The sequence below is a fragment of the Suricata suricatta genome, chromosome 2 (genome assembly GCF_006229205.1).
Source record: "Suricata suricatta isolate VVHF042 chromosome 2, meerkat_22Aug2017_6uvM2_HiC, whole genome shotgun sequence".
Lineage (NCBI taxonomy): Eukaryota > Metazoa > Chordata > Mammalia > Carnivora > Herpestidae > Suricata > Suricata suricatta.
The window spans coordinates 175,258,179-175,285,670 of NC_043701.1; the positions used below are offsets into that span (position 1 = coordinate 175,258,179).

General features: G+C 50.2%; 1 protein-coding gene across 2 annotated transcripts in view; it reads right to left on the minus strand.

Moving 5' to 3' along the window:
* RGS10 (regulator of G protein signaling 10) overlaps window positions 1-27,482 on the minus strand; it is a 41,752-nt gene extending 14,270 nt beyond the window's left edge. Inside the window, exons 1-4 of one of the 2 annotated variants that reach the window (XM_029932679.1) lie at window positions 27,339-27,482; window positions 15,046-15,164; window positions 13,154-13,240; window positions 1,945-2,088 (exon numbers count right to left, since the gene is read on the minus strand). In XM_029932679.1, coding sequence (XP_029788539.1) covers window positions 1,945-2,088; window positions 13,154-13,240; window positions 15,046-15,164; window positions 27,339-27,387 — 399 coding nt within the window. In that variant the 5' untranslated portion in view covers window positions 27,388-27,482. Of the gene's footprint in view, window positions 1-1,944; window positions 2,089-13,153; window positions 13,241-15,045; window positions 15,165-21,820; window positions 21,914-27,338 lie in introns of those variants that run through there. The other variant, XM_029932680.1, reaches the window with a different exon arrangement.
* Window positions 27,483-27,492: the final 10 nt, after the last annotated feature.

Sequence of the window (27,492 nt, forward strand, 5' to 3'; positions counted from 1 at the left end):
CTCGAACCCACGAACCGTGAGATCATGACCTGAGCTGAAGTCGGCCAGTTGGCCACTTATCCGACTGAGCCACCCAGGCGCCCCGAGAGTGCGGTCTTCGAAGGCAGGTGCACGAGAATGAATCTGGCCTCCAGCACTTCCTGCTACCTGCATGACTTTGTGCTCACAAACCCCTCAGTCTCCCTGAACCTTGCTCTTCACATCATCAAAATGGGAATAATAATAACTCGCACTGGAGATTGATGAGAGAAGGCGTGCCCTGTGGGCATCGGGCACTGACGGGCACCCCTGAGCAGTAAATACTGTTATTACTGACAATACCTAGAACAGGGGGGGTTCAGTACAGTTTCTCAATCCTGGCTGTACTGTAAAGTTTATTTATTTTGAGAGAGAGAGAGAATGGGCAGGATCAGGGCAGAGAGAAAGGGTAAGAGAGAGAATCCCCAGCAGGCTCTGCAACACCAGCACGGAGCCCAATTCAAGGCTTGAACTCACCAACCATGAGATCATGACATGAGCCGAAAGCAAGAGTCAGATGCTTGACCGACTGAGCCACCCAGGTGCCCCTTTGGCTTTTAAGTACCCCGGGGAGCTTTTAAAAGACCCTGAGATCCAGGTAGGGTAGATATCCCCAGACAGCGACAAATTGCCTTTACACTACACATTCTCCTTTCTTTCCCTCCACAAATCCATATCCGTGGCATCCTTCCCATTGGCTCAAAACCACCACCTCCAGGAAGGCCTCCGTACATCTCCCACACTCACTGGAATTCCTTCAACACCAAAATTTGATTCAGGATTCATGTGGCATTTGCATCTGCCACTGCGTTGGTGGGAAAACACAAGTGTCAGACCACTTGTCACATTTGTAGTTTCAACCTCTATACTTGTTTCCCAATCTGATGCTGAGAAAAAATGGGGCATCCTGGAGGCTGGGGCATGCTCTGGGCTCTGTGCACACTCCAGGCGATCAAAAAAGGGCCAGCCAAAGCGTTGCACGGTTCTTAGAATATGGTCCCAGGACCTGGAGCGTCTCAGGCCACCTGGGAATTGCTAAAGTTGAAGGTTAACCGTGGGGGTGGGGCCCAGTGTCTGTTTTAGCAAGCCCTCCAGATGGGCGTGCTCACCTTTGAGCGCTGCTGAACTAAGCTAAAAGCGAATTTCCACCGATAGGCCACAGAAGGCCTTTGCTCCCTCAGTGAGAACAGGGCTAGCAGAAGTCTGATATCTGTCTGTGCTCCATCGCCTACAAGTGTGCAGATACCATTTCACAAGAACGGAGCACCTGATTAGTCACATCTGCAAATTCCTGTCTAAGAAATCTCCGGAGTGCAGTTTCATCCCTTTTCCTATTACCACTGGCATCTCTCATAAAAAAGCTTGCCAGAAAACGAATTTAGCCCATAGAGGTCCATTTTTTAAACTCAATTTTTCCTGCTTTAAATGGAATAAAGTGCCAAACGTTAACCTTTTCATTATAACTCTGGAGCTTCATTATGCACTAGCGAACAGTGTTGGGCCACCAGAAATAAGCGGTGATGTTTGGATATTTGCACAATAACAGCCCCAGGGTCCCTTCCGCTCTGAGTCTTGCTTTCTAGATTTTTCTGTTCCTACCTGCAGCAGTTACATGTTGTTTCCTCACTGTGGGCTCCTTAGATCGCTCCAGCCTCCCTTCTAATCTGGGTTGAAAAGACAGATAACCCTGTTGGTTCAAACTGTGTGTAGACCGAAAGTAAGCAGGCCTGAAGGAGGCTCCTACGGGTCAGACTCTGAGCCTGGCATTCCAGTCCCCTCTCGTCCACGAACCGTGGCCCCTTCTGTGCCTCAGTTTACCCAGCTGGAGGGGGCAGCTTCTGGGGTGCCTAACATTCAGTTTTAACCGAATTCTCCCAGCCTGGGAATAAATGTCAAATCAAGATGCAAGCAGGGCAGCCAGGTTACCTGGTCCTGGAGTTTCTGGAACATCAGTGGGTGAGGTTCTTCCAGTATCTTCTCGTTGAGCCGGGACTGCCCCTCGACGTTGACCTGTGACGAGGCCTTACTGGACAGAAAGGTCATGTAGATCTCTTTGGCCTTTTCCTGCATCTGGAGGAGACACAGGGAGCCTGTTATCTGAGAGCCCATCCTTCCCGGCTGATCCCGATTCTCCACTCCTGCCAGGCCCATAAGTGGCTACTGTTGCAAGAGAAGCCGCTTCATAGCCGTCTGGGAGTTCTGGCTGCTGCCTGGGGGCTGAGCTCTACCTGAGGGGGGAGGCGGCAGGTGGGGTCGGGGAGGGGTTCATGCTTGGCCTAGCCCCTGCCCCCACCCCCATGCAGCTGTAGCCATACCTCCTGTCCCGAAATTGCTACACTATCCATTCGGAAAGGAAGACAGAAAGAACCCTGGCCCAGAGCAAGTGACATCCTGCACCATTCAGGAGCACGCTGTGACGTCTCCAAATCAAGGACTCAATCACTTATATATTGTTCAGACGCAAAAAGAAAGGAAGTCCTGGTACAGGCTACAACGCGGACGGATGGACGCTGGAACCATCAGACGGAGTGAAAGAAGCCGGTCACTAATGGCCACATCCTCCACGATCCCACTCTTACTCAATAAGCAGAGCAGGCAGATCCATAGGGACAGAAAGATGAGTGGCTGCCCAGGGCTGGGGGGACGGGGGCGGGGGAGTGACAGCAAATGGGTAAGAGGCTTCTCTTCAGGGTAATTTAAAAGTTCTGCAACTAGATGGTGGGGAGGCTCTACAACACGCAGAATGTACTTAACGCCGCCCAACTGTATACTTTAAAACGACTAAAACAGTGAAAATGAGAGCCCTAAAAAGCGAGTAAGTGGTAAGATTTATACTGTGTGTATTTTACCACAATATAAAAAGCAAGTTAAACCATGCGCACTGATCCCAATCAGTTATCTAGCCCCTACTCTGTCCCAGACACGGGCTAGTTTTACAGCCCTGAGTGTCCAGCAAAGTGTCATTCCTGAAGTTATGTGGCTTATTCAAGGAGCCTGCAGGGATCCCGACCGAGGGCTATTGGGCTCCAAAGCCTTGCATCCCCCGCAGTTCCATGCCCACGAGACACATCATCCGCTCCAGGTGCACATTCTGTCACGTTCCAGGACAGGGGTTTTGTGGGATGTGGGCATAAGCCAAGAGGAGAATGCTCATCGCCCACCCTGAGTGCAGTCCGCCTGGAAAGCATCGGTCCTAAGTAGACGCAGGCCCTTAAAGGCTTGTGAGCACAGCTGGGAGAGGGCGCCCATCTGCACTGCGATGCAGCAAAAACCTACGGTGGCTGCTGCGAAAGCACTTAGGGTAAGTGCTCTGTCTTAAAAACAGCATGCCTCTTCGCTGGGGCTGCAGAAGGCAGCCTGGTCCTCCAGGGCATCCCCGGAGGCTTCTATTTTCTACTAAAGAAAGGAGGCACCTCGCTGGCAGCAAAGATGGGGGTTGGTTCTCTGAACTTTACAGCCTAACCTAGTACCTCATCCCACAGAGCAAGCTGGAAGACAAATGCTTCCGACATGCAGTCACAGGGCCATGATGAGGTGGGGGTGGAGGGCCAAGGGGGCTTCATGGGGCCCAGAAAATGGCCATTCTCTCCAGAGAGCCCACCTGAGACCCCACATAAGCTGCAGAACTTGGCTCAGAAAGCCCAGGCTCTGGAAACCTTTGGCCTTATAGAAACCACTAAAAGCCTTCAATATCTGGTGCTTGAATGAAGGGAGAAGGCAGTTCTTGAACTGATTTTGGTTCCAGGCACTAGTTGACAAAAGATGTCATGGGGCCGAGGCCTGACCATCTTGTCCCCCAGAAAGAAAGTCTGGACAGTGTACACAGGACGATCACCCAGGCAGGGACCAACGCCCAAGGCCATGGCGTCATTTCTTGATCAACTATTATTGTGAACAGTTAACTGATGCCAAACTCAACGACACATCTTAAGATAACCATTGCGATTCCGAGGGACAGGTCTGGAGATCATCGCAGAGACCTGGGCAGGGGGGCACTTTGGAGTTGCTTGCCTTTCCAAGACCCCCCCCGGCCCCCCACTCTACAAAGTCATGAGCCTCACTCCCACTTCCCCACTCCGTCAGGGAGGAACCTTTTTGGAAAACCACTTCCTGCTTGAACAATACTTTGTGAATGTACAATTGCAGCTAGTCTGGCGAACTCCGTGCAGAGCTCTGGAAATAGAAATCACTTTGGGTCTCACCTCCTCCTTGAACATTCACACACACACACACACACACACACACACACACACACACACATTTTCCAGATGAGTTCAGGCTATCCTGGGGGGTGTAGTAAAGGAGAAGTGCAGTGAGAAGCCTGAGGCTTGGAGGTGGGGGAGGGGGAGAGGAAGGGGGGTGGCTGTAGGTGCCCCTGCCACCCCTCCTGAGTCTGTCTGGGAACAGAGTGGGGTCCCCGAGGCACCCAGCGCGGGGCCTGGGGCTGCCCCCACGTCCTGCTGAACGCACACAGGGGAACGGCTTGAGCAGCAGACCTTATCTGGGCCTCGATAGGAAGCGTGACTGAAATGGGAAACCCTCAAACTCCAGACCACAAGCTGGTCACGGGAAGGCCTGCTGTCCACACCGAGAAGCTGAACAGAAAAGAAGAACTGGGTCCCTCGAGCTATGTTGGTCGATGTTCCATAGCTTTGTTAACCCTATTCTGGCTTCTGTCAGGACAGGAACAGAGCATCCACCCCAGGGGGCTGCCCGGCCCGCGGCTCTGGGTGTGACGGCCGGCTTCTCCTCCCCAGCCCTTTCGGCCTCCGCCGCAGCTCCTGCTCTGCACACAGCACCCCTGCCCAGCATCCGGCCCTGCCCTCCGACCCTCAGGCCCATGTGAGGGCTCCTGGCATCAACCTGAGGCTGCCCGTGGGCACGTCTGCACCCACAGGAGCATCTCCCACCCACCCCACCAGTCTGAGGCAATGCATCAGCTCGGGCAGAAGTCAGCACCCAAACGCTGCTCCCTGCAAATGCATGTTTGGGAGAAGCAAACTCGCTTTAACATCAGCCCCAGAAATCTACTCAGAAGAACAAAGAAGGCAGCAGCTCGGAAGACTGTGTGGTCTGGCTCCTCTTCCTCATCCATTATGAAGGCGGAAACTCTTCCCATTGGGAAAATAAAACAAAACCTCCTTCTACGCCACGTGCCTCTAGAGCTAATGACATCCCCACCCCTGACGTCTTGTTGAAACACCTCAAAGGAAGAGTGTGCATTTCGTGTCTCCGTTTTCTCTGAGCCGCCCCCTCCCTCTGCAGCCCACGCGGCCTGGTTTCCTCCCACCTGCCAGCCGGGCCTCCCAGCAGCTCACGGATGCGCTGGTGCCTAAGTCCCTCAGACCTTCTTCTGGTTCGCTCTCTGGCCCCTCGCCGCCCTCTCGGGATCCTCCAACACCATCCCGTTTCTGTCTCCTTGTTGGCTCCTGTCTCTCTGTTCCCCCATAAGTTCTGGGGTTCCCAGACTCCTGCCCTAGGAAACTGCTTTCCTAACCACACGCTCTCTGAATATTTCAGCCCACTTTCTCCCCCCAACCTACTGACCATATAGAGCCAACTGACTTACAGAAATGTGGGCTTGGATATCACACAGAACACCTCCATCTTAACGCCAAGGAACTTAGTGGCCCATCCTGGCCAGTGGGTCCTGCAGGCTCTATTCCTGGAAGCTGGGAGCCACGGTCCCCAACACCTGCCTCACCCCACAATGCACCTGTCACCAAGATCTGTTCACTCTGCCTCATGCACATATCCATGCGGCCTGTTCTCCACACCCGCCACTCTGCCAGAGACGGACCACGGGACAGGAGCACACACGAGAAAAGTAAATGACCGAGCCACTACCTTCAGTAATATCAGCTTCAGACAAAGAATGAGGCAAAGAAAATATCAAGCAGACAATACGAGAATATTTCCGAGAACAGGCTCAGGAAATGGAAAGCAGTTGGTGGACAGCAGATGACTCTGCAGAGAACTAGAACAAATGGCACCTGCAAGCGTTGGGGGGCAGGGTGGGAGTGCCGACCAGGAATGTCCAAAGATGGCAGGAACTCGGGGGCATCAGGTAACCCCAATGGGAGGGATGAAGAGGAGAACAGCAGAAAGAAGCCATCAGACGCCCAAGTCCCTGACCCCCCAACCCTGAGCAGTTATCCCCTGCCCATCTCCATGGGAGACTAGAGTTTTCTCCTCTACAGAAATTGATTCAGGGTGGGGGTGTGGGGGCATGCCTGGGTGGCTCAGTCAGTTGAGTGTCTGACTCTTGATATCAGCTCGGGTCTTAATCTCAGGGTTGTGAATTCAAGCCCCGCATTGGGCTCCATATCCAGCATGGAGTCTACTAGAAGGAAGGAAGGAAGGAAGGAAGGAAGGAAGGAAGGAAGGAAGGAAGGAAGGCAGGCGGCCAGGAAGGGAAGAAAGGAGGTGGGCAGGAAAGAAGAAAGGAAGGGAGGGAAGGAGGAAGAAAGGAAGAAAGAAACAAATTGACTCAGGAAAGCTGCAAAACAGAAGCATGAGAAGGGCAAAGATGGGACACGAAACAGTTAACAGAATTCTCCCATAGGCGCCCCAGCAAAATCCTCCCAGCCCAGGCACTGGAGATATGTGTGGTTTGTAAGCATATCAGGCTTGTGGCCACCAGAAGAGACTACGGGGCCCCAGTCTAGAGAAAACAAAAGTAGAAAAAATTTCTACAGAAGGATGTGGAAAGAAAGCTGAAATCTCCAAAAGAGAAGTAGGAACCAAAAGCCAAAGAGATTTAAAAAAATAGGGGAAAAAAGATAAAATGAAGGGCTCAGTCCATTGGGGGTGGGGGTGGGGGGAACATCGCTGGGAAAGAGGCCAGAGAAGTGTGGAAGGAAAGGAATCACAAAAGGTACCGATCAGCATAATATCACAGCATTCCCCAGAACTGTACGTTTCCAGATGAAAAGGCTCCAGCAAGTACCCACCCAATAAAGGAACCCCACCCCACCTCCAAGCCTCTGACTGTGCAGTATTAGCATATTGGTGATGGGGGCACCTGGTTGGCTCAGTCAGTGGAGCCTGTGACTCTTGACCTCAGGGCTGTGAGTTTGAGCCCCACGTTGGATGTGGAGATTACTTAAAAATAAAATCGTAAAAAATACGTATCAGTGATGAAAAGAGCCTATACTATTCCAGAGTGGGGAGAAGCAAAACAAACAAACAAACAGGTTACATATAAAATACTCTTAACAAAAATGGAAGACAAGGGGACAGTGTTTTCAAAATACTGAGAAAATTTCAACCTAGAATTCAATGCTATGGTCTATCATAGGATCAGTGAAGGGGGCAAGTAGAAAAAAAATTAACACTTTCACTCAACCAGATCTTTAAATGTCCACCCTGTCATGTCCCCTTTCTCAAGAAGCAACAGCTGGCCGTGCCACACCAGAATGAGGGGGTAACTCAGGATGGAGGAGGGCCTGGTCCCCGGGTGAGGGGCCAGGGGATGCTGGTGGTGGCTGACAAAGACCCGGGGACACCTGGGCAGGAGCTGTGGTCAGAGGTGAACTTCAGCTGCAGAGATGAACCAAGAGGCCTGAGCCTGTGCAATACTGTTGAGAAGCATTTCAGAGGGCTACTGGAGATTACAATTTTTTTAATGTTTATTTCTGAGAGAGAGAGAGAGCAAGAACAGGGGAAGGGGTAGAGAGTGGGGAGACAGAATGTGAAGCAGGTTCCGGGCTCCAGACTCTGAGCTGTCAGCACAGAGCCCCATGCGGGGCTCAAACGTATGAATTGTGAGATCCTCACCTGAGCCCTTCAGCTCAGCGGCAGACAAGAAAGAATAGTCTTAACCATGAAAATACAGTCAGAGATGTAAGTGAGTGAAAGCTCAGGGAGAGCAAGAGGAAGCTGGTAGATAGCATCTAAAAGCGAAGAGTTAGCTCAGAAGAAACAGGGCACAGGGCAGGCCAATGCCAGACCTACACCACACCGGGAGCAGCTGAGCTCCGGTCAGACCAGCCTGGACCCAGCCAAGTTCATGCTGAAAGCATAGCACGAACCAGGGGGAGAATGAAATCGGGGCGGGGGGATGCCTTGGGTCAAGGGAACCAGCCCATCTTACTCCTGAAGGAACATGGGTCACTTTTGGACTTTTATCTTGGTTTTTGTTTTTAAGTTTGTATATTTATTTTGAGAGAGAGAAAGCAAGCATGGGGATGGAGGGTGTAAAGAGAATCCCAAGTAGGCTCCGTGCTGTCAGTTTGGACCCTGCCTTGGGGCTTGATCCCACAAACCATGGGATCATGACCTGAGCCGAAACCAAGAATCGGACGCTCAACTGACTGAGCCACCCAGGTGCCCTCACTTTGGGATTTTTAAATAATTCTTTTTAATAAAGAAGATGGCATTTTAGCCTCTTAGGAAAAACCAAGCTCAAACACTCTGAGCTGTCAGCACAGAGCCCCATGCGGGGCTCAAACGTATGAATTGTGAGATCCTCACCTGAGCCCTTCAGCTCAGCGGCAGACAAGAAAGAATAGTCTTAACCATGAAAATACAGTCAGAGATGTAAGTGAGTGAAAGCTCAGGATCAAATTTTAGTGTTAAATAATATATGATAAAAGATCATAAATACCATAGAGCCTGCTTCCCATAACTCTGTTAACTCTGAAACTCTATAAAAATGCAACATACCAGTCATTACTCTTAAATACCAGTGCAAGTCACTCTCGGAGCTACGATTATTAGAAACCCATGCTCCCTACCACTCCCCCACTCCCACTCTTGGTTTGGCTTTTACAAATTTGTACGAACTGTCACATCCATCTCAATCTCTGTCACATAGTCAACAACCCCGTGTGCACGTGCTCCTGAGTAAATGAATGAATGGATGGATGGATGGATGGATGGATGAATTCAGGGAGACCCAAAGAATCTCTGCTTTTCCCGAGGTTTTATAACTCATAAATGCTGCATAGTTTTATTTTTTTTAATGTTTATTTATTTTTGAGAGAGAGAGGAAGACACAGAGTGTGAGCAGGGGAGGGGCAGAGAGAGGGAGACACAGAATCTGAAGCAGGCTCCAGGCTCTGAGCTGTCAGTACCAGATGCAGGGCTCAAACTCACAAACTGCAAGATCATGACCTGAGCCAATGTCAGATGCTTAATTGACTGAGCCACCCAGGACCCCCAGTGCTGCGTGGTTTTAGATGAAAGCTCCATCTCTCATGCTAATTCACGGGGGAGAGGCACTTTACAGGAAAATTTCAAGCCTTAAGACATTGGTAAGGGAAAGAAGTGCTTTAAAAGCTGCCTGCTGAGTCTGAACACCCCGAAAGGTACATCCACCCCAGGGGCAGGGGCGTGGGGTGTCACCCTCCCAACTCCCTAAAGCCCAGCATCCCTGCCACACATGCAGAGTGTCAAGACCGTCCTGATCTAAGGGGCCTGCCAGGAGGCCAGTAACCGCAGTGGGAGGGGAGGGGGCCCGGCCCCCGCCCCTGGTGGTCCCTCAGGTGCCAGCTGACCGCTGAGTGGGGAGAACCGGAAGTCAACACTGCCCCAGGCTGCTCTGGGGACTTGGATTCAGTGGGGAGAAGACAGATAACGATCTCAGACCCGCAGAGCCTGCATGATTGATAGAGGGAAGAGAACACAGTATCTATCGGAAGGAAATAAAGAAATTATACACACAAGATGCCAGATAAGTTGGCAAGTGCTCTGGAGGGATCTAGCTGGATAATCCTAGTAACAGCATGAAAAAACAAGCGAGCACAGGTCCTATTTAAAATAATGGAGGCGGGGGCGCCTGGGCAGCTCAGTCACTTGGATGTCCGGTTCTTGATTTCAGCTCAGGTCATGATCCTAGGGGCTTGAGATCGAGCCCCACATGGGGCTGAATGTGGAGCCTGCTTGGGGTCCCCTCTCTCTCTCTCTCTCTCTCCTCCTGCCTCTCTCCCCCACTTGTGCTCTTTCTCTCTCTCTCAAAATAAATATTTTTAAAAAATAAATAAAATAACAGAGGCAAAGTAAGATTCGAATCGATCCTGCCACAGGCTTAGCTCGCCATAGAGACACACAGACTCCCCGCTGAGCCAGACATGACAAGTCTTGTGAAATTCGCTTGGGCCCACTTCTCCCCCTCCACTTTTTAAAATTAGTGATTTAGAATTTACTCCTGGTTTTACTTCCCCTGTAGCCAGACGGCCCAGAGAACACACAGGCCCTGCAGTCGGGGACCCGGCTCTGCGCCAAGCCGGGCAGCCCCAGACAAGCTTCTGTGTAACCTCCCAAACCACAGCCCACACATCTGGAAGGATAGGGCCAGTCATGAGGCTCAGTGTGACAACCCAGACTGATGACTGAGCCACACAGGTCTCACCGATGCGTCAGTCCTTGCTTCCTTGCTTCCTTCCTTCCTTCCCGACACCATCTGCATTCACTGCCCCAGACCAGTCACTGGGCACGTTCTAGGCTTAAGGACACTAAACCTCCAAGGAGTTTAGGCTGGGTGTCGGGAGTGGGAGTGCAGTGAGGGGCTTCCAGATTCTGGAAGCTCTGACTGTAGGGTGTGGACATGCAACCCAACACTGGAGCCTTCCAGGGTCCACCTTGGCACCCAGGTGTGGCTCTCCAGGCGTGAGCTCGCCTCCGGCCCCAGCCTCCCGCCCCAGCCTCACGCACAGCAGGGCCGGCCTGCCCCTCATGCACCACTCTCCGCCACCTGGCCTTCCTCTTCTCGCCAGCGCTTCCTCTTCACATGCTGTTCCCTCTTCCAGAAACCCTACCCCCACCCCCAAACTCCACTTCAGTGTAACCTTCCCCACCGACCCCCGCCTGTGCTCCCACGGAACCCACACTTCCCATTTCTCTGCTCAGCATACTTGCCAAGGTGTATTTAACAAGTTGCTTCCCTAATCGATGCCTGTTCCCTAAAGTAGCTCATCTGTCTGGTCCCTGTGTGTCCCTTCATGAGACCTGGCCCTGAGCGGGCATTCCACAAAGATCCGGTCAACTCGGCTGAATCAAAGGACGGACCAGCTTGGTGTGCAGGCAGAGCATCTGAGTGACCTCAGAACGCTGGGCCAAGTCCCAGCTCAGCCGCAGGGGGGCCTCAGAGCCTCCTGATGAGGACCACGTGACAAGAGGTGGGGGGGGGGGGGGGGGGGGGGGGGGGGGGGGGGGGGGGGGGGAGAGCTTACTGATCTGCAGGCCCCTCTTGCCCTCAGCACACAAAGAATATGGCAGAAGAATGGACATCTGTTTGCCTGCTTAACTGTCAGCTGGGATTCTAGACCGAGCCTGGGCCAGTCAATTACACGGTCCAGGAACAGTGGTCCCTGGGCCCTATCCCGGGTGCTGGGGCCAAAGGGAAACTGAGTGCTCCTGCCTCCAGGGTGGCATCCTAGCTTTCCAAGGCAGGCCGGCCCATCTGCTCCCTTTTCCCCAGAGGCCATTCACCACCCAGGAGGCTCAAAGTCATCCAGGGAGGAGAAGCAGCTTGCAGGAAGCAAATGCCAAGAGGCCTGCCGGGGAAGGCTTTCTAGGCTGACCTAAGAAATTGGAGCTATGAGAACCAACCTGAGCATCCATCCTTCCCCCACAGAGAGGAAGGCAGTAGGAAGTAGGCCTCCTTGCTCCGTGTTGGGGGAAGTGTGTGTGAGTCAGGAAAAGGCTTTGAATAAACCAATGAAGAACATTTTCCAAGCGGTCGTCTACCAACACCTAACAGCAGCCGGCTTCGTGGAGTCCAGCTTTTGGAGGCAGAGGCTCAAAGCTGGCAGCCCACAGGCTGCATCTGCCCGGGGATGTGTTTCATTTGGCAGGCAAGGTTTTCCATTTTTTAAAAATCTGTTCCAACATTTATAAAATTGGAGGGTTCCATAAGAATCCAAATGCCCAGTTTCTCTGGAAAGGCAGCACTGGGCTGAAGAAGGTAGAAGCGGCCCTAGGAAGAAAGGCCCGCCCTTCAGGGTTCTGGGGACAAGGGTGGGCAAGTGAAGATGTATGGGGAAGCCCAGACAGCCACAGACCCCAAGTTCACTGCCAACGTCAGCTAAACAGTCGGCCACAGCCGCCGGAGGCCCCAGGCCCCCACCACTCCCTAAAGCCTCACACCAAAGCCTCGCGGATTCATGTTCTTCACCAGCCCCTGTAGTGATCTAGCTGGCGGCCTGTTAGAAATACAGAGGCACAGGCTTCATTCATAAACACGCCCCAGCCACAGCCCTCCTTCCCCACAGTCTCCTCCGCCTCTTTGCACCCAACCTTCAAGGGCAGAAAATCTACTGACATCAAAATTAAAGGCCACCTCCTGCAAAGAGCATGAATCCACCCAGGAGAACAGTCAGAAGCGTTCTGTGTGGGATGCCTGCCAACGGCAGGATGTTCTGTAAGGATACGTTGAATAATTGACAATCTATCTGATTCGAGTAACGCTTTTATCGCCACACATCTGCTTATCATTTTACTACATCCGTACAAAATGCCAACATGTCAAACTCTGGGGATGCATCCTCGTAACTTATTCATGAAGAAAAAAAGCATGTGCAATGATGAACTTGAATGACATAAATTGTCGTTTTTACTTTAAATATTTGTCCATCTGAACAGCTCCATTTAAAAATTAACACTTTTTAAAACTATTAATATTTGATCAACACAAGAGACCTAATCTGAAGCCTCAGTCTTTCCCCAAATCCAACATAGATAAGATTTCTTTAGGGAATTCTTTTTTTTAAATAATTTTTTAATGTTTATTATTTTTGAGACAGAGAGAGAGGCAGAGAGACAGGGAGACAGAATCTGGAGCAGGCTCCAGGCTCTGAGCTGTCAGCACAGAGCCCGACGCGTGAGATCATGACCTGAGCCCCCCAGGTGCCTCTGACGTTTATTTACTCTAGAGACTCTTGAGAGAGAGAGAGAGAGAGAGAATGCAGGGGAGGGGCAGAGAGAGAGAGAGAGACAGAATCTGAAGCAGGTTCCAGGCTCCCAGCTGTCAGCATAGAGTGCACGGTGGGGCTGGAACCCACTAACCGTGAGATCATGACCTGAGCTAAAGTCGGAAGCTTAACTGACTGAGCCCCCAGGTGCCCCAAGCAGCTAAACTTTATAAAGAGAGAAAAAACGTGTCAAGAATGTGATTACAAATGAGAAGAAATACCTGCTTCTTATCCTGTGTTTTCTTAAAATCTTCACATGCTAGCCAAAATAAAACATTTTCTTCACTGAATTCCTTTTTTAAAAATTCCTGTGAATAAAAAGAAGAAAAAGTATCAAGCACGATTCCACTTTAAAAACAAACAAACAAACAAACAAATAATGCGTTTCTCTCCAACAACTGACTTAGCAAAATTCAGCAAACGAATATGGTTCAATCACCCCATGAAAAACTCCATCCTGAAGAGCAAAGCGCAGGTTTAATGTTAAAGCTAGAATTTCATACGCATTTGAGCTGAATGCCTTTGGCATTGTGAGGAAGAGTAAATATGAAGCAAGAATCTACTCGCTGAGGCCAAGCTGGCAGTAAATTCCCAAAGAGTAAATTAAAGTGGGAGATACATTAGCTCCTTCCAGACAGTGTTTAAACAAAGTACATTCCTCTAAAATCAGCCCCGTTTTTTTAAACGAAGGAAAGGAAAACATATTAAGCATGTCTAAAAATGCCTTAATGAAAACTATTTTAAGTTGGAGGTGAGTTTTCTTTTGGCGGATACTGGGGAGTTGGCAGCACACCCTGCCACCCCGCTGTGCGTAGGACAGTGTCCTCCATGAGATCTAGACAGGCCCCCAGTCCTCCATGAGATCTAGACAGGCCCCCAGTCCTCCATGAGATCTAGACAGGCTCCCAGTTCTCCATGAGATCTAGACAGGCCCCCAATCCTCCATGAGATCTAGACAGGCCCCCAATCCTCCATGAGATCTAGACAGGCCCCCAATGGCCTGGCATCCAGGAATGGGAGTAGCCCAGTCCGTCATCCCTCCCTTGGCGCCAAAACAGGACCCATGGCATCAGGGATTGCTCTGACCTGGCCCAAGACTTCAAGACAGGACCTGGTGGGACTCAAGCAGATATGGGATATTCTCAGAAGTCACACATGGTTCTTCTAACTGACACCAGGCATTTCTGCCGGCCAAAACAGTTCTTTCTAGACAGCACGGACACTTCTCATCCATCCACCCTCCTCTCTGGGTTCAACCTCCCTTTTCTAGCTGTTGTCCACCTCTCTCACTCTTGTTAATAATGAAACCTGGGAGCGGCACATGACTTAGGCATCTGACTTCAGCTCAGGTCATGATCTCATGGTCTGAGCTCTGTGCTGACAGCTCAGAGCCTGGAGCCTGTTTCAGATTCTGTGTCTCCCTCTCTCTCTGCCCTTCCCCTGTTCTCTCTCTCTCTCTCTCTCTCTCTCTCAAAAATAATAAGTAAACACTGAAAAACATATAACTAAATACTGAATCCTGGGAATTTTTGACACACAAGAGAACAGACCTTCACATCAGAGAAACCCAGACCATCCCCTCCCAGGTGTCAGAGAGCTGGAAATTCTTTGTAGATTCTGCCAGTGAGCACCTCTTCCCCTTCACCCCTTCCCCCTCCCATCCAGCCAGATAAGAACCAGAAACAGTCTGTGTGTGCCCCTCAGTTCTGGTCCATGGCCATACAGGAAAGCCATTTTGGCTACAACAACTGAGAAGTCCTTATTCTCAGTGTTAAACAGTGTTTAACATTTTCAGTGTTTTTTTTTAATGTTTTATTTATTTTTGATACAGAGAGAGACAGAGCATGAGAGGAGGAGGGGCAGAGAGAGAGAAGGAGACACGGAACCGGAAGCAGGCTCCAAGCTCTGAGCTAGCTGTCAGCACAGAGCCTGACGTGGGGCTCGAACCCACGAACGTGAGATCTGACCTGAGCCTAAGTCGGAGCCTTAACCGACTGAGCCACCCAGGCACCCCAACATTTTCAGTGTTAAAAGCCGTCCTGTGTTTCCCCCACAGGCATCTAAGCTTCTCCATGGGTTGCACCAATCCCGGTCAACAAAGAAAAAGGCAAACCCTAAATCTTTTCACGCCTTCTGGGTCTTCAAGCAGATTCTCCAGAGAGGCAGCCCATTTGGCTGTGCTCTTGGGGTTCTGGTGGCTGCTGCCGGGACTCCCATCGTTGCTGTGGATGTCTGCAAAGCAAAGTTCAGAATGTGTTATTGGCCCAAAGATACTTTCTTTTTAAAATATCTGCATAGATGGTCATCAACATCATCATCATCATCATCGTCATCATCAACACCACCGTCACTGTAGCTAATATATATGACACGCCAGGAGAATTATATTCCAGTCAAGTAACCCGGGGAAATCATTCTAGTCCTGATGATGACCTTATGAAATAGGCACTGTCATTTCCTCCATCTTGCAGGTTAGGGAAACTGAGGCTCAGAGCAATGACAAGAGGGCCTTGCCATTTCCCACCACTCTCCATCCACCCTTCCTCCAGCCGCATAACCACTGGCCGACCCTCAGGCCACCCTCAAGTCTCATTCAAGCAGTCTTCCAAGGCCCCCGACTCAGTGCCAACTCCTTCCCCATTACGCTTTGTGCAGTCTTGTAATTATCGTGCCGTGTTATGATTATTTGTATGACTGACTCCATAGTCTGAAAGCTTCTGTATATCTTTATCTTGAATCTACATGTGGCTCATTGCCCAGCACATAAATAAAAGTATGTACCAGGGCTGGGATGGGGTGGGAAAGGGGAGACACTGGCTGCAGGTGCAAAATTTCAGGGAGTTGCCAATAAACAAAACAAAACAAAACAAAACAAAAACTCAGACCTCAACCTAAATGGTATTTTCAGGCAAGATGGTGAAAAATCAAAATTAATGCAAAGAATTCCATAATGAGCAAAATACCAAAATTTTAAATAAAGACGGGATGGGTGTCACTGCCTTTTCGTCTTGCCTCCGGCTCCAATGTGGCTCAGCATCACACTGTTGCTATGTGTGTAGAACGAAGGAAGGAATGGCTCCCTGCACCTGCACATCAATGCATTCTCCTCCTCAAGACACCTGCCACGTGCCTGGACTGAAGGAAAGGGGGCCGGGGGCCTCCAGCTAACACGCTTCGGCGACTCACCTGAGAGGAAGTGACAACACAAACGTGCCTCATTCTACAGAGTTTGGCCCCTTGCTGGAGTCAAGGAAAAATCACGGGATGTCACTTAGGGGGGCCCAAGTTCCAAACCCAGTCCGGCCAATTCCAACTGTGTGGTGAGGGGCAGCATTCTGGGTGTAAGATCGGGGTGACCCTCCCATCTCTCCGGTTCTCTAAGGACTAACAGAGGATGCATGCCAGCCGTCTAGAAGCTCAGGGGAGACTCTCAACACACATTAGTTCCTCTCCCCTCTTCCCTAAAATAATGATCTATCAAGTGAACTATTTTTACATAGCTCATACTTTCTTCTCCATGGCATTTTTGTTTTCAGAGTAGAAATGTGTTTCTATAAAGAAAAGTTTGAACATAGGAGAAAATCAGCTTTTAACTAAAAAGTCAGCAGAGCAAACCATTTGAAAAGGATAAATGAGGGGGCGCCTGGGTGGCTCAGTTGGTTAAGCATCTGGCTTGGGCTCAGGTCATGATCTCACAGCTCGTGGGTTTGAGCCCCGCATCGGGCTCTGTGCTGACAGCTCAGAGCCTGGAGCCTGTCTTCAGATTCTGTGTCTCCCTCTCTCTCTGACCCTCCCCTGCTCATGCTGTCTCTCTCTGTCTCTCAAAAATAAATAAAAAACAGAAAAAAAATTTATTAAAAAAACGAAAAGGATAAATGAAAAAAAGTTGTATGAATATTAACTGCTGCAAATAGCCAGGATGCCAGACAGTTTAAAATGTTTTTGTTTTTGTTTAATGTTTGTTTATTTATTTATTTATTTATTTATTTATTTAGAGAGACAGAGAGAGAAAGCGCATGGGAGAGGGGCAGAGAGAGAGGAAAACGGAATCTGAAGCAGGCCCCAGGCTCCGAGCTGTCAGCACAGAGCCTGACACGGGTTCGAACTCACAAACTGTGAAATCATGCCCTGAGCCGAAGTCGGATGTTTAACTGAGCCACCCAGTCGCCCCAGTCCCATTTATGGAGGGAAGTCATATCACGATACATTGTACTTAACGGTACCTCAGTTTCCATGATCTTTCACGTTCTGTTGGGGATCAACACGTGTGTTAATTTCTCAGGCAGCTGAGACTGTCTCCCAGCATCTGGGAAAACCACCTGGGTTTACTTTATTTTATTTTATTTTATTTTAAAGTTTATTTTTATTTATTTTGAGATAGAGAGAGACAGAGAGCAAACGGGGGAAGGCGAGGAAGAGAAGGGGGACAGAATCCCAAGCAGGCTCCACGCTGCCACTGCAGAGCCTGATGCGGGGCTCGAACTCACAAACTGTGAGATCATAACCTGAGCTGAAATGGAAGTCGGATGTTTAACCAACTGAGCCACCCAGGCGCCGAACCACTCGGATTTTAGACATTCACTGACTGACTTGGGCCAAATGACCCGGAAGCCAGAAACCCCAGCCAGGGGTTTCTACACGCATTGGTGATGCAGCACATATAAGAATTATTTGGGACAAATCTATTCCTCTAATTAAGAAGCAAAATCACTCGAACACACCACAAATGGACCTGACGCTTCTCTAAAGTGAATCTTCAGTCCGTGGATATTAAATTAGCTCCCTGTTCTCTTTGTAAATGCTAGAAGGGCAAGCTTCTAAACACCGAGTTTCTTCCCCACAAAACATAAATCAAGTCTTTCTAAAGTCATTATTCTAAGAAAGTTCTGCAAGAGGGTGCATTCCGCCAAGCATGTCACCGATTTACCGTCCTGTCCTTGAATACAGCTGGATGATTGATTCCATTTCCTCAGCAGACCTTCTCTTAAGTAAATAAATGCAGAGACACAAGTGGGTTATTCCTGGAATGATCTCAGGCAGCCGCAAATTCCTCTCCCTGTGGCAGAACGCCTACTTTGCCCGTAAGTTTTCAACGTGGGTCTGAAAGGATCCCCAAACACCTGACATTGTTTCAATAAGAAACCAAACAAACCACATTTGGGCTGTCCCTCCACCCCATCTTGCACGTAAGTGCACTTGGTGGATTCTCTAATTTAGCCGAAAGAGTGCTTTGGTTAACCAGACCGGCTGGCTAACGTAGAGATAGGCTATCGGGCCGCCATGAGATAACTGTACCTCCCCCACCCTTTACTTCATACTCGAATCATTCTGCATATTAGGCTTCCGTGACAGCTTTTTCACTTAACAAAAAGTCTTACAATTCAATGCTCACTAGTCTGGTCTCGTCCCCTTGTTTTATTTACTAGGAAATAAAGGTTCAGAGGGTAAAATGACCTAGAACTCCCTGGTGGAACCAGTGTTGGGACTTCCAGGTGAAGGCTTCGGTCTCTGCTAGGACCACCTCCACAGAACCCCCGGCTGCTCCAGAACACGGGGACTTGGCAAATAAACGGCCCTTCCTCTCAGTCCTCTGCAGGGCTGCCCCCTCCCCGCCATCAGAAGTAAAGGAATACATCTCTCAGGACACTGTTACAGAAGGGCACAGAATTTCCAGGGCTGGCTCAGAAAGGACACCAGGATGCAACTCACAACTCTCCTTGCTGTGGTTACTAGTGTCTGGCTTTGTTGCCCTGGATAGAGACAAATTCCAGGGCGCCCGGGGGGCTCAGTCCATTAGGTGTCACACTTCAGCTCAGGTCATGATCTCGAGGTTCGTGGGTTTTTGCCCTCCATGGGGCTCTGTGCTGACAGCTCGGAGCCGGGAGCCTGCTTAGGATTCTGGGTCTCTCTCTCTCTGCTCCTCCCCCATTCGTGCTCTGTCTCTCTGTCTCTCTTTCTCAAAAATAAACATACATTAAAAAAAAAAAAAAGACAGTGTCCTTCTTGCCTTTCTGCCCCAAGCACCCTGACCGTAGGAATCTTCTACCCACACTCTGTCTGCCATGCGTTCTCACTTTCCCCAGAAATAGTGGTTTGAATTTTTCCAAGACTTCCTGATTGTCTTTCAATTTTGATGAAGGCTTTTGGCTATGCCATTTTTTCTGAATCCTTCTTGGCTGGTATCAGTATAGACAGACAGCTCAGGGGAGAGCAGCACTTGCAAACTCCATTCATTTAATGATGTGTCTCTTTTCTAAGCCATTGTCCTGACCTCCAGCGAGACTGAGAAGAGGCCGCTCCATGTGGCACTTTAGAGATAGACCCTTAACTCGGGGCATTTCTGTTATTCGGGGTCCCCCACTCAGGAGACTTTCACTACTTCCCAATGCAGATGTGTAAAGGTGTCCGAAGACAAGGTCACCTTCAATGTTACAGTCAGTCCAATAATGATAAAAAAAAGAAATCATCTTTCTCCAAAGCAATCAGGTTTGCATCTGAACTTAAGAATAAAACAAAATTAAGAGTTCTCAACTTCCCAAGTCCTGGCATTTGGAGCCATAACGGTGTCATATTCCCCTTTGCTTTTTCATGGATAAAAGTTGCTGGTGGAGGTGGATTACACAAGAAAGTAAGCTTGGAAGACACAGGTGGGAAAAAAACCCAAACATATATTTCTAGCAGCTTTATGATCACTCAAGATAGTAAGGAATCGGAATTATTGGCGATAACATTTATTTGTTTCACTTTTGTCCAAATCTGTTTATCTTTTCTTATTATTTTTAGTTCACCTGTAAAACATTTTTGCAATGGTAAAATTTTTTTTTAATTTTTTAAGCTTATTTATTTTGAGAAAGAGAGAGACAGAGAAAGAGAGCATGAGAGCAGGGGAGGGGCAGAGAGGGAGAGAGAGAGAATCCCAAGTAGGCTCCAGGCTGTCAGTGTAGAGCCCAATGTGGGGGTTGAGCTCATGAACTATGAGATCATGACCTGAGCTGAAATCATAAGTCACACACTCTACTGACTGGGCCACTCAGGTGCCCCTGGATAAAAGATTTTAATTTCCTGGACTCTTTAAAGCATTTTAGATCAGGGGTGCCTGGGTGGCTCAGTTGGTTGAGCATGCGGCCTCAGCTCAGGTCATGATCTCCTGTCTATGGGTTCCAGCCCCACATCAGGCTCTGTGCTGACAGCTCAGAGCCTAGAGCCTGCTTAGGATTCTGTATTTCCCTCTCTCTCTTTCTTTCCCCTGCTCGCTCTCTGTCTCTCCAAAAAAAAAAAAAAAAAAAAAAAAAGTTAAAGCATTTTAGATCAGATTTTTGTAGGCACAAAACTTACTTATCAATAAATTTATCTTCAGATTAATCTCTCCTTAGCTGATAACAACAGTGAACATTTATAACTTGCTTATAGTGTGCTGGGTAGTTTCAAGCCTTTTCCAGGACTTAAATCATTCCCTTCTCACAATGACCCTGTGGTGTGGTTCCTATCACCCCCACTTTACAGACGAGGAAGCACAGACAGAGGGCGGTAACTTGCCAGGGTCACCCAGTTAGGAAGGGGGTGGGGGTCCAAGCACAGCTCCAGAGCGCATGGTCTTTACCATGAGGCTCTACCACCATTTTTACTTTTGCTATCTGCTGATCTTCACACTCATGAAGGCCACGACACAGCAGCCTTGAAGAGAAAGATAACATCTGCACCATGGGAAAAGCCTGAGAAAACTGAGAAGGAATTCCACGTAGATAAAAACCCACACAAGACGGGGCCAGCATCGTCTAACATGCAAACACAGGGTACATACGCTTTCCATTCACATGTATGCGGTTCTACATGGTTTCTGACTTCAGGAAAAGCCATTATTTCAAAGATACAGATGGGGGAGGCTGGTGGCTTGCAGCGCTTTTGTGATGCATTATTTATAGATGCTGTGATGTCATATCTATCAGAGACTTTCTCCAGACATTAACTCCTTGGAAATCCATACTCAGAAGGCATCCATAACACTCATCAAAAGTGAATGCTTACAGCATGCATCTCTGCTATTAGTCTGCAGGAAGGTCTGGGTAATGATCCTGCGTAGACAATTTTCCCAAGTGAAATAATGTTCTAATAAAATCTCAACACCAACTTCCTCAAAGCAGAGTCAACGTACAACATCAAAGAGTCTATCCCAAGAACCCCCCAAAACGTATAGCGTCATTCAAGAAAATGAACCAAATATTCAAGCCCAGGAAGAGGCAGAAATGTTCACTCCAAAATTCTAAAGCGGTGTGATAGAAGACACACACATACACACACACACACACACACACACCTATTCCCATAAATATCCAAGGAACCTGCATGCCCATGAAACTTATTTAAAACCTCATATCAACTATGCCACATCAAACATATTACATTTAAAAAAAAAAGACTTTCCTTTTCTCCAAACTTAGAAGCAGAGAATCAGTTTGTTACAACTGGTGATCTATGTAAGGCTCCGGAGAAACTGGGTCATGGAAACACTCTATCTAAATATTACTTAAGTGTTTTTCGGCTCCAGTGTCTAACTTCTGAGAATAACTATCCTTCAAGCATGCAATTCCCTTGGTGGGGAGGTCTGCGTGAATGGCAATTAGCAGAATACAATAATAAAAATGGAAAAAGTGTAAACATAATCCTGATAATAGCAAGCATCAAAAACCAGAGAGCAGGCTGCAGAGGGGGGACACGGCATTTTTCACCCGAAGCCAGAGACTTCAGAGAAAGCCGAGTGCTCAGGCGGTGCCTCTAAAGGTCACCTGTGCACCTGTGTCTGCACTCCGCACTTCCCAAGGCCCCTGCCCTACCCCGCTGTCCCCTCCCGCCCCAGGCCATCGCCAAAGTGGGTGGGGGCCGCTCCTTACGTTCCATGCTCTGGGTCCACCTGAGGAGCTTCACGCAGCCCAAAAACCCACTGCCTTCTCAGAGACGCTCCATGTGACACAGGCCAGGGGGCCGTGGGTCTCCAGAGCACCCTTGGGTCTGGAGGAAAAACAAGCCTCCACATCCTCTTTTGAGTGGACTAAACAACAGATGGCCACTGGTTTCCAGTTTCTACCAGAGGGAAGGAAATAAGAACGCCAGACTGTTATTTGTAGCCTCTCTAGAATCTTCACTTTCTAGGCAAAGACCCAGAAAAAATAAAATTACCCAGGAGCCCTATCCTGGAGGTGAAAATGAAGACCCTGTCATTATTTTCTTCACTTCCCAGAAGCCCCTATGCTTCCCCTGGGGCCTGACAGTCATGCGTACATGTGCCCTCACTCTCCCCCGGCCCCCCTTCCAGAATCAGAGAGACTGTGCATTTCTTGAGCAAGAGCTGCGTTGTCCTCAGGGTCAGCAGTGTCCGGCGCTCATGGTCATGTTTACATTGATGAATGTTTTCTGATAGATTGGGGGCGAGACAGTGAGGATGACAGCTGTAAAAATAGCTCATATCCTGTCTCCACTTCACAGCGACCCTTGAAGTTGGGCTCATCTTTAGCCCATTTTACAGAGAAGGAAACAGAGGCACAATGAGATTCAATAAACCCGCTCGAAGGAGCAAGCCAAGAAGTAGACGAGGTAGGATTCAACCCTACGTTGTCTGGCATCAGGGCCTGGAAAGGGAAGGGTGGTGACAGTCGCAAGAAGTAAAAGGCGGGGCCCTTTTTCTCATGAAACTTAAAATTAATTGAGAAGATGAGGCCAGGAGTTCCCAGATGGCCGTCTGCCCACAATGCCACAGGCTGGCATGAAGTGTATTTCACTGGCTCACAAAGAAATGAGAATAAGGCTAAGGAAATATTTACCTAGTGAGCTGTCTTGACGCAGCCGAGACAGCCCTGGGTTGTTTTTAGGAAAGAGATCATTATATTTATTTACATGGTACAAAATTCAAGAGACAGAAAAGGGAGCAGAGTAGACCAGGACTTCCCCTCCGTTCCATCCCTCCCCTATCCGGTGCCTCTCCCTGGATGCAACAACTTCTGGAAGATTCTTGTGTGTCAGAGCATTTCTTTTTAAAGTTTACTTATTTTTGAGAGAGACAGAGGGCACGTGAGCAGGGGAGGGGCAGAGAGAGAGGAGACAGAGAATCCCAAGCAGGCGCCATGCAGTCAGTGCGCAGAGCCCAGCGCAGGGCTTGAACCCATGAACCGTGAGATCATGACCTGAACCGAGATCAAGAGTCGGATGCTGATGCTCAAGGGACTGAGCCCCCCAGGTGCCCCCCGGACATTTCTTTACACAAGATTATATCTTTACTACTTGGGGTGCGCCAATGTCCTTTTGTTCATGGGATGGTTGATGACGGCTTTGTTTATAATGTCCTGACTGGAGAAAGGGCAAAAAGGAAGAAGGGAGACAGGAAGACAGGAAAGAAAATTTGGCAGCTCTGAATTATATATATATATTTAACTCTAAATGTATATATTTTTAATGTTTATTTATTTTTGAGAGAGACAGACAGAGCGTGAGCGAGGGAGGGGGAGGGGGAGGGAGACACAGAATCCAAAGCAGGCTCCAGGCTCTGAGCCTCGAGCCCCAACTCCGAATATATTTTAACAAGATGACTAAGTGGATCCTGAGGGAGGCCATTCAGGTAGCTGTGGACTTGGGTCAGAGAGCTGAGTTCTCTGGTCTGTCCCTTCTGAATTGGGCTGCTCCTGACAAGTCCTTGCCCCTTGGTGGTCGCTGCAGCTGTGCAGGAAAAGACAGAGGCAGAGAGGGAGGGAGACGTGAGGTTGGGGAGAGTGGCAGGAGCAGGGAGGCCCAGCTTAGGACCGAGGACACCTTCGGGGACCAAAGGGGCAGAAGTTAGAATGCCCAGCCACTCAAGGGCACAGAGAGAGTGGAGGAAGGGGGCCAGCCAGCTGAGGGGGTCCCTGAGCACCGCGCAGAAGGCAGGGGCACACAGCAAGGCCCTGGAGGGATGCGACCTGGCTTAGACAGGAAATGAGTCCCCAGAAGCCTGCAACGGGCTGTTTCCTCCCAGTGGACACCTCCTGACAGCTCTTATCAAGGAGCGGCTGCTGTCGCCTGCGCAGACCCCCTCGGCCCCCCGGTGCCGCGCTCGGGGCCTGCTGCAGTGGGGAGCTATCTGAGGGAAGCAGAAGACACCAGACAGGATAAATTTAGTACAATTTAAACAGCAAGTTTCTGAGCCCAGCGCCTGAGGCCAACAGGAGGGGGGAAGTGCTTCAGTTCACCCAGGAAGCCCTAGGAAATGACACCTCCCCCACCCCAGGCACCTGCCTAGGTTCCCCACATTCGTCACAGTGACAAAAGGAGACATGGAAAAAAGCACCATTAGCACCTGACGCCCAAGGTCTGCAGGCTGCTCTTGGTGGCATTCAGAGCCCGCACTGACCAGGGGGCTGACCCCACTGGTTTAAATCACCCCCCCTCGGCCCGGCCCGGCCTCTCCTTCCCTGAACCCACAGGCCTGGGCCGGTGATGTTCTACAGGGAAAGTTTCCCCGGGAGCCAAGACTGCCCGGCCGCTGGGTTGTTAAAACACAGACGTTAAATTGCTGTGTCGACTGTCACCCTTAAATAAAAACTTAAGCCCAGCAATAAATCTGAGACTGGTCCCAAGGGTTTAATGGGACAATGTAAAACAGGTCCCCCTGCCTGGCTGGGTGGGGATTCCGTCAACGGGTCACCCCTCGATCTGCTCACAGACGGAAGGCTGTGGCTTTGGCTTTGCTTTTCAGGTGAGTTGCACCAGTTACCATCAACAGCGCAAGTGGCTGTGAGGGGCGAAGGGTGGTCAGAGCCCCTCAAGGGGTCCTCCAACTTCAGTGGCATCCGAATCAACTGGGGCACTTGTTGAAAATGCAGATTCCTCTCCCTCCCACCAGGGATCCCCAAGACTGAATCATTCGGTCCGGTGTGCTCAGGAAAGTGGCATGTTCTCGATGCCCTCCCAACCCCAAGGTGGTGCACAAATATGCTTGAAGAAGTCTCAGAAACAGCATTTTGAACCTCGGGATTAGGAGGTTAGGAACTCCAAACCCTCAGCTTGAAGACACTGTCTCTAATAAGGTTTTGCTGAAAAGCAGGGAAAGTCTACAGGAGAAGGTTCTGGAGGCAGGACTGTAGCCGGGTCCATATCAGGAGTCTGCAATAGTGAATCCAGTGCGGGCAAGCTGGAAGCTTATACAATTTGGAGAGCCACTTTAGGAAAAACCATTCAAAATTACCAAATAAAAAAGTAGCACAGGGTCCCATGGATCACTTGGTTGACTTCCGGCACCTCCACCCTGGGCCCACATTCCCCCTTTCTCACTTGACTCCTTCTTTTCTCACCGCTGGATGGTGATGCCCAAATGGCAGGCCGCATTTGCCCTTTCCCATCAGTGGGCACACATGAAACCTAAAATTCCTAAGGAGATTGGGCTCTCAGAGGTCAGGCACCAAACACCAATGCATGATGCTTAGCTACTAAGCTTTGTATCTGGGACTGAACCCCAGTTTGTAAGGCTGAAGAGTTGCTGCCCTGGTGTCCCCCCAAACTGCCCTAGTCCTTTCTGGAGTGAACCCACACACATATAACGCCCTCCTCCTGAAACCATGGTGGCCCGCAAGTGAGAGCAAAGCCATGAATAACCCAGGCAGAGATGCTCCGAGCAGCTCTGTTTATCCTAGGAAAGGGGGAGGCTAACCATTAGTATTCATTTATTACGTGCCAGGCAATGCACTAGGGACTTCATATGTTTTAGTGTGTTTAGTCCCACAACCCTGTGAAACCCACTTTACAGATGGGAAAACAGACACAGAGGGGTGCTAGTAAGCCAGCTCTCCTGGGGGGAGGGGAGGGGAGGCTTGATTTTTCGCATTTGCCGATTTCCATGGTATAAATATAACCGCCAACAGCCAATTTCAAGCTATCCATGACTGAGCACCCAGTTCTCAAATTTCCCGATACGTTAGCAACTGGCTCAGGGTCAAGTCACTTGCCCAAAGTCACTAAACGACAGAGTCAGGGTGGAAGCCAGGAGTTCAGCTCCAGAGTCCAGGCTCTGACTACTGCTCCACAGGCCCGTGAATCCTCAACAGGGATGGGCTGAAATGAACACCCACAAAGGAATCCTTTGACCCTCAGACAAGGTTTACATGACCACTAATACTCATATAAGCTCTTCACAATGACCCGATGAAGTCCTACTTGATAAGGATTGTCCTGTATATTAAATGCAATGACTTGCATGACGGATGAGAATCCAGCTCCAAGCAAGTGCTCAAAGAGAGACGGCTATTTTATTCCCATTTTGCAGATCCTCGTCTGCACACATACAAAGTCTCCACGGCAGTGGAGGTGGGATTTGGTCCCAGCCACTCTGGTCTTAACTGCAAGGTCCCTCAGAAAACATGAGAGTCGGTGAAAACAGGACACGGGCCAACAAGCACAGACTCCTCACACCATGAAGTCACTCTCGGAATGGAAAACTGCAAAAAGGCCTCTGAACTGCAGAGCCGGGCAAACCTGGGTTTCAGAGATTCCCCATCACCTCCTAAGTGTGACCTGGGGTGAGTTACCTAACCGCTCCCTGGCTTCAGTCCCCTCCTCTGGAACGTGGCCAATAAGTACCTATCTCAGGGGGTCCTACAGGTGGAGAGAGAACACAAACCTGCGTGAAGAGACCGAGGCGCACGTGAAGTGCTCAAAGGAGCATAGCCATTACTCTGCACAAAAACGGTAAGATGGCTGGAATCAAAGGCACGGTCTCATCTCCTAGGCATAGGATTCTTTGTCCTATCAAATTGCTCCGAAGTGTGGCTCAGGCTGGTCCATTGGGGCAGCCAAGCCCAGGCCAGGGTAATGTCAGCGCTCCCGGGGCGCGAACCAGAGATGTGCCGTTCCCACCCTGGTGTTCACCCTCCTCTGCGCAACTGAAGGCGCCGGGCAGCCCAGGCCCCGCTGCCAGTCCGGTGCCCCGGGTTCCAGTGGTGCCACTTCTGGGCGCCGCGCGGGCATCATTCGCAACAACGCCCGCAGCCGAGAGAGGCGGAGAACTCCAGCGGAGAAGGGGCCCGCGCGACGTTCCGCTTTCGGATCTGGAGCCCACACTCCCTCCAAAGTTTGGGGGTGTTCGAGATCTCCTTTCTCCTCCCAGACCATCACTAAGAAGAAAACTGCTGTTGTTTCCCCTTTTGTCCAAACTTCCTCCCCGGAGCGCCTCCCGGGGGCTCGTGCGCTCCCGCAGCGGCCGCGACCGCAGGGACGCTGGACGGAGCGAGGAGAAGTGGCGCGGTCCGCGGGGACTCCCGTCGGGTGGCATCGCCGAGCCGCGCCCGAACACGGGGAGGAAGGATGCCCGGGACCCTGGGCGGGCAGCGGCGGCCGAGGTGGCCCCTCCGGGGCCCTGATTCCCAGCCCGCCGGCCCGGGAGCCGCTTACCTGACGGCGGCCGCTTCCTGCTGAGCCGGCTCACCGCGCGGTTGAACATCGCCGCGGTCGCCCGGGGAGGAAGGAGGAGCAGCCCGGCGGCGCGGCGGCTGAGCCTGAGGACGGAGAGGAGGTGGAGGCCGAGGAGGAGGAGGAGGAGCCGGCT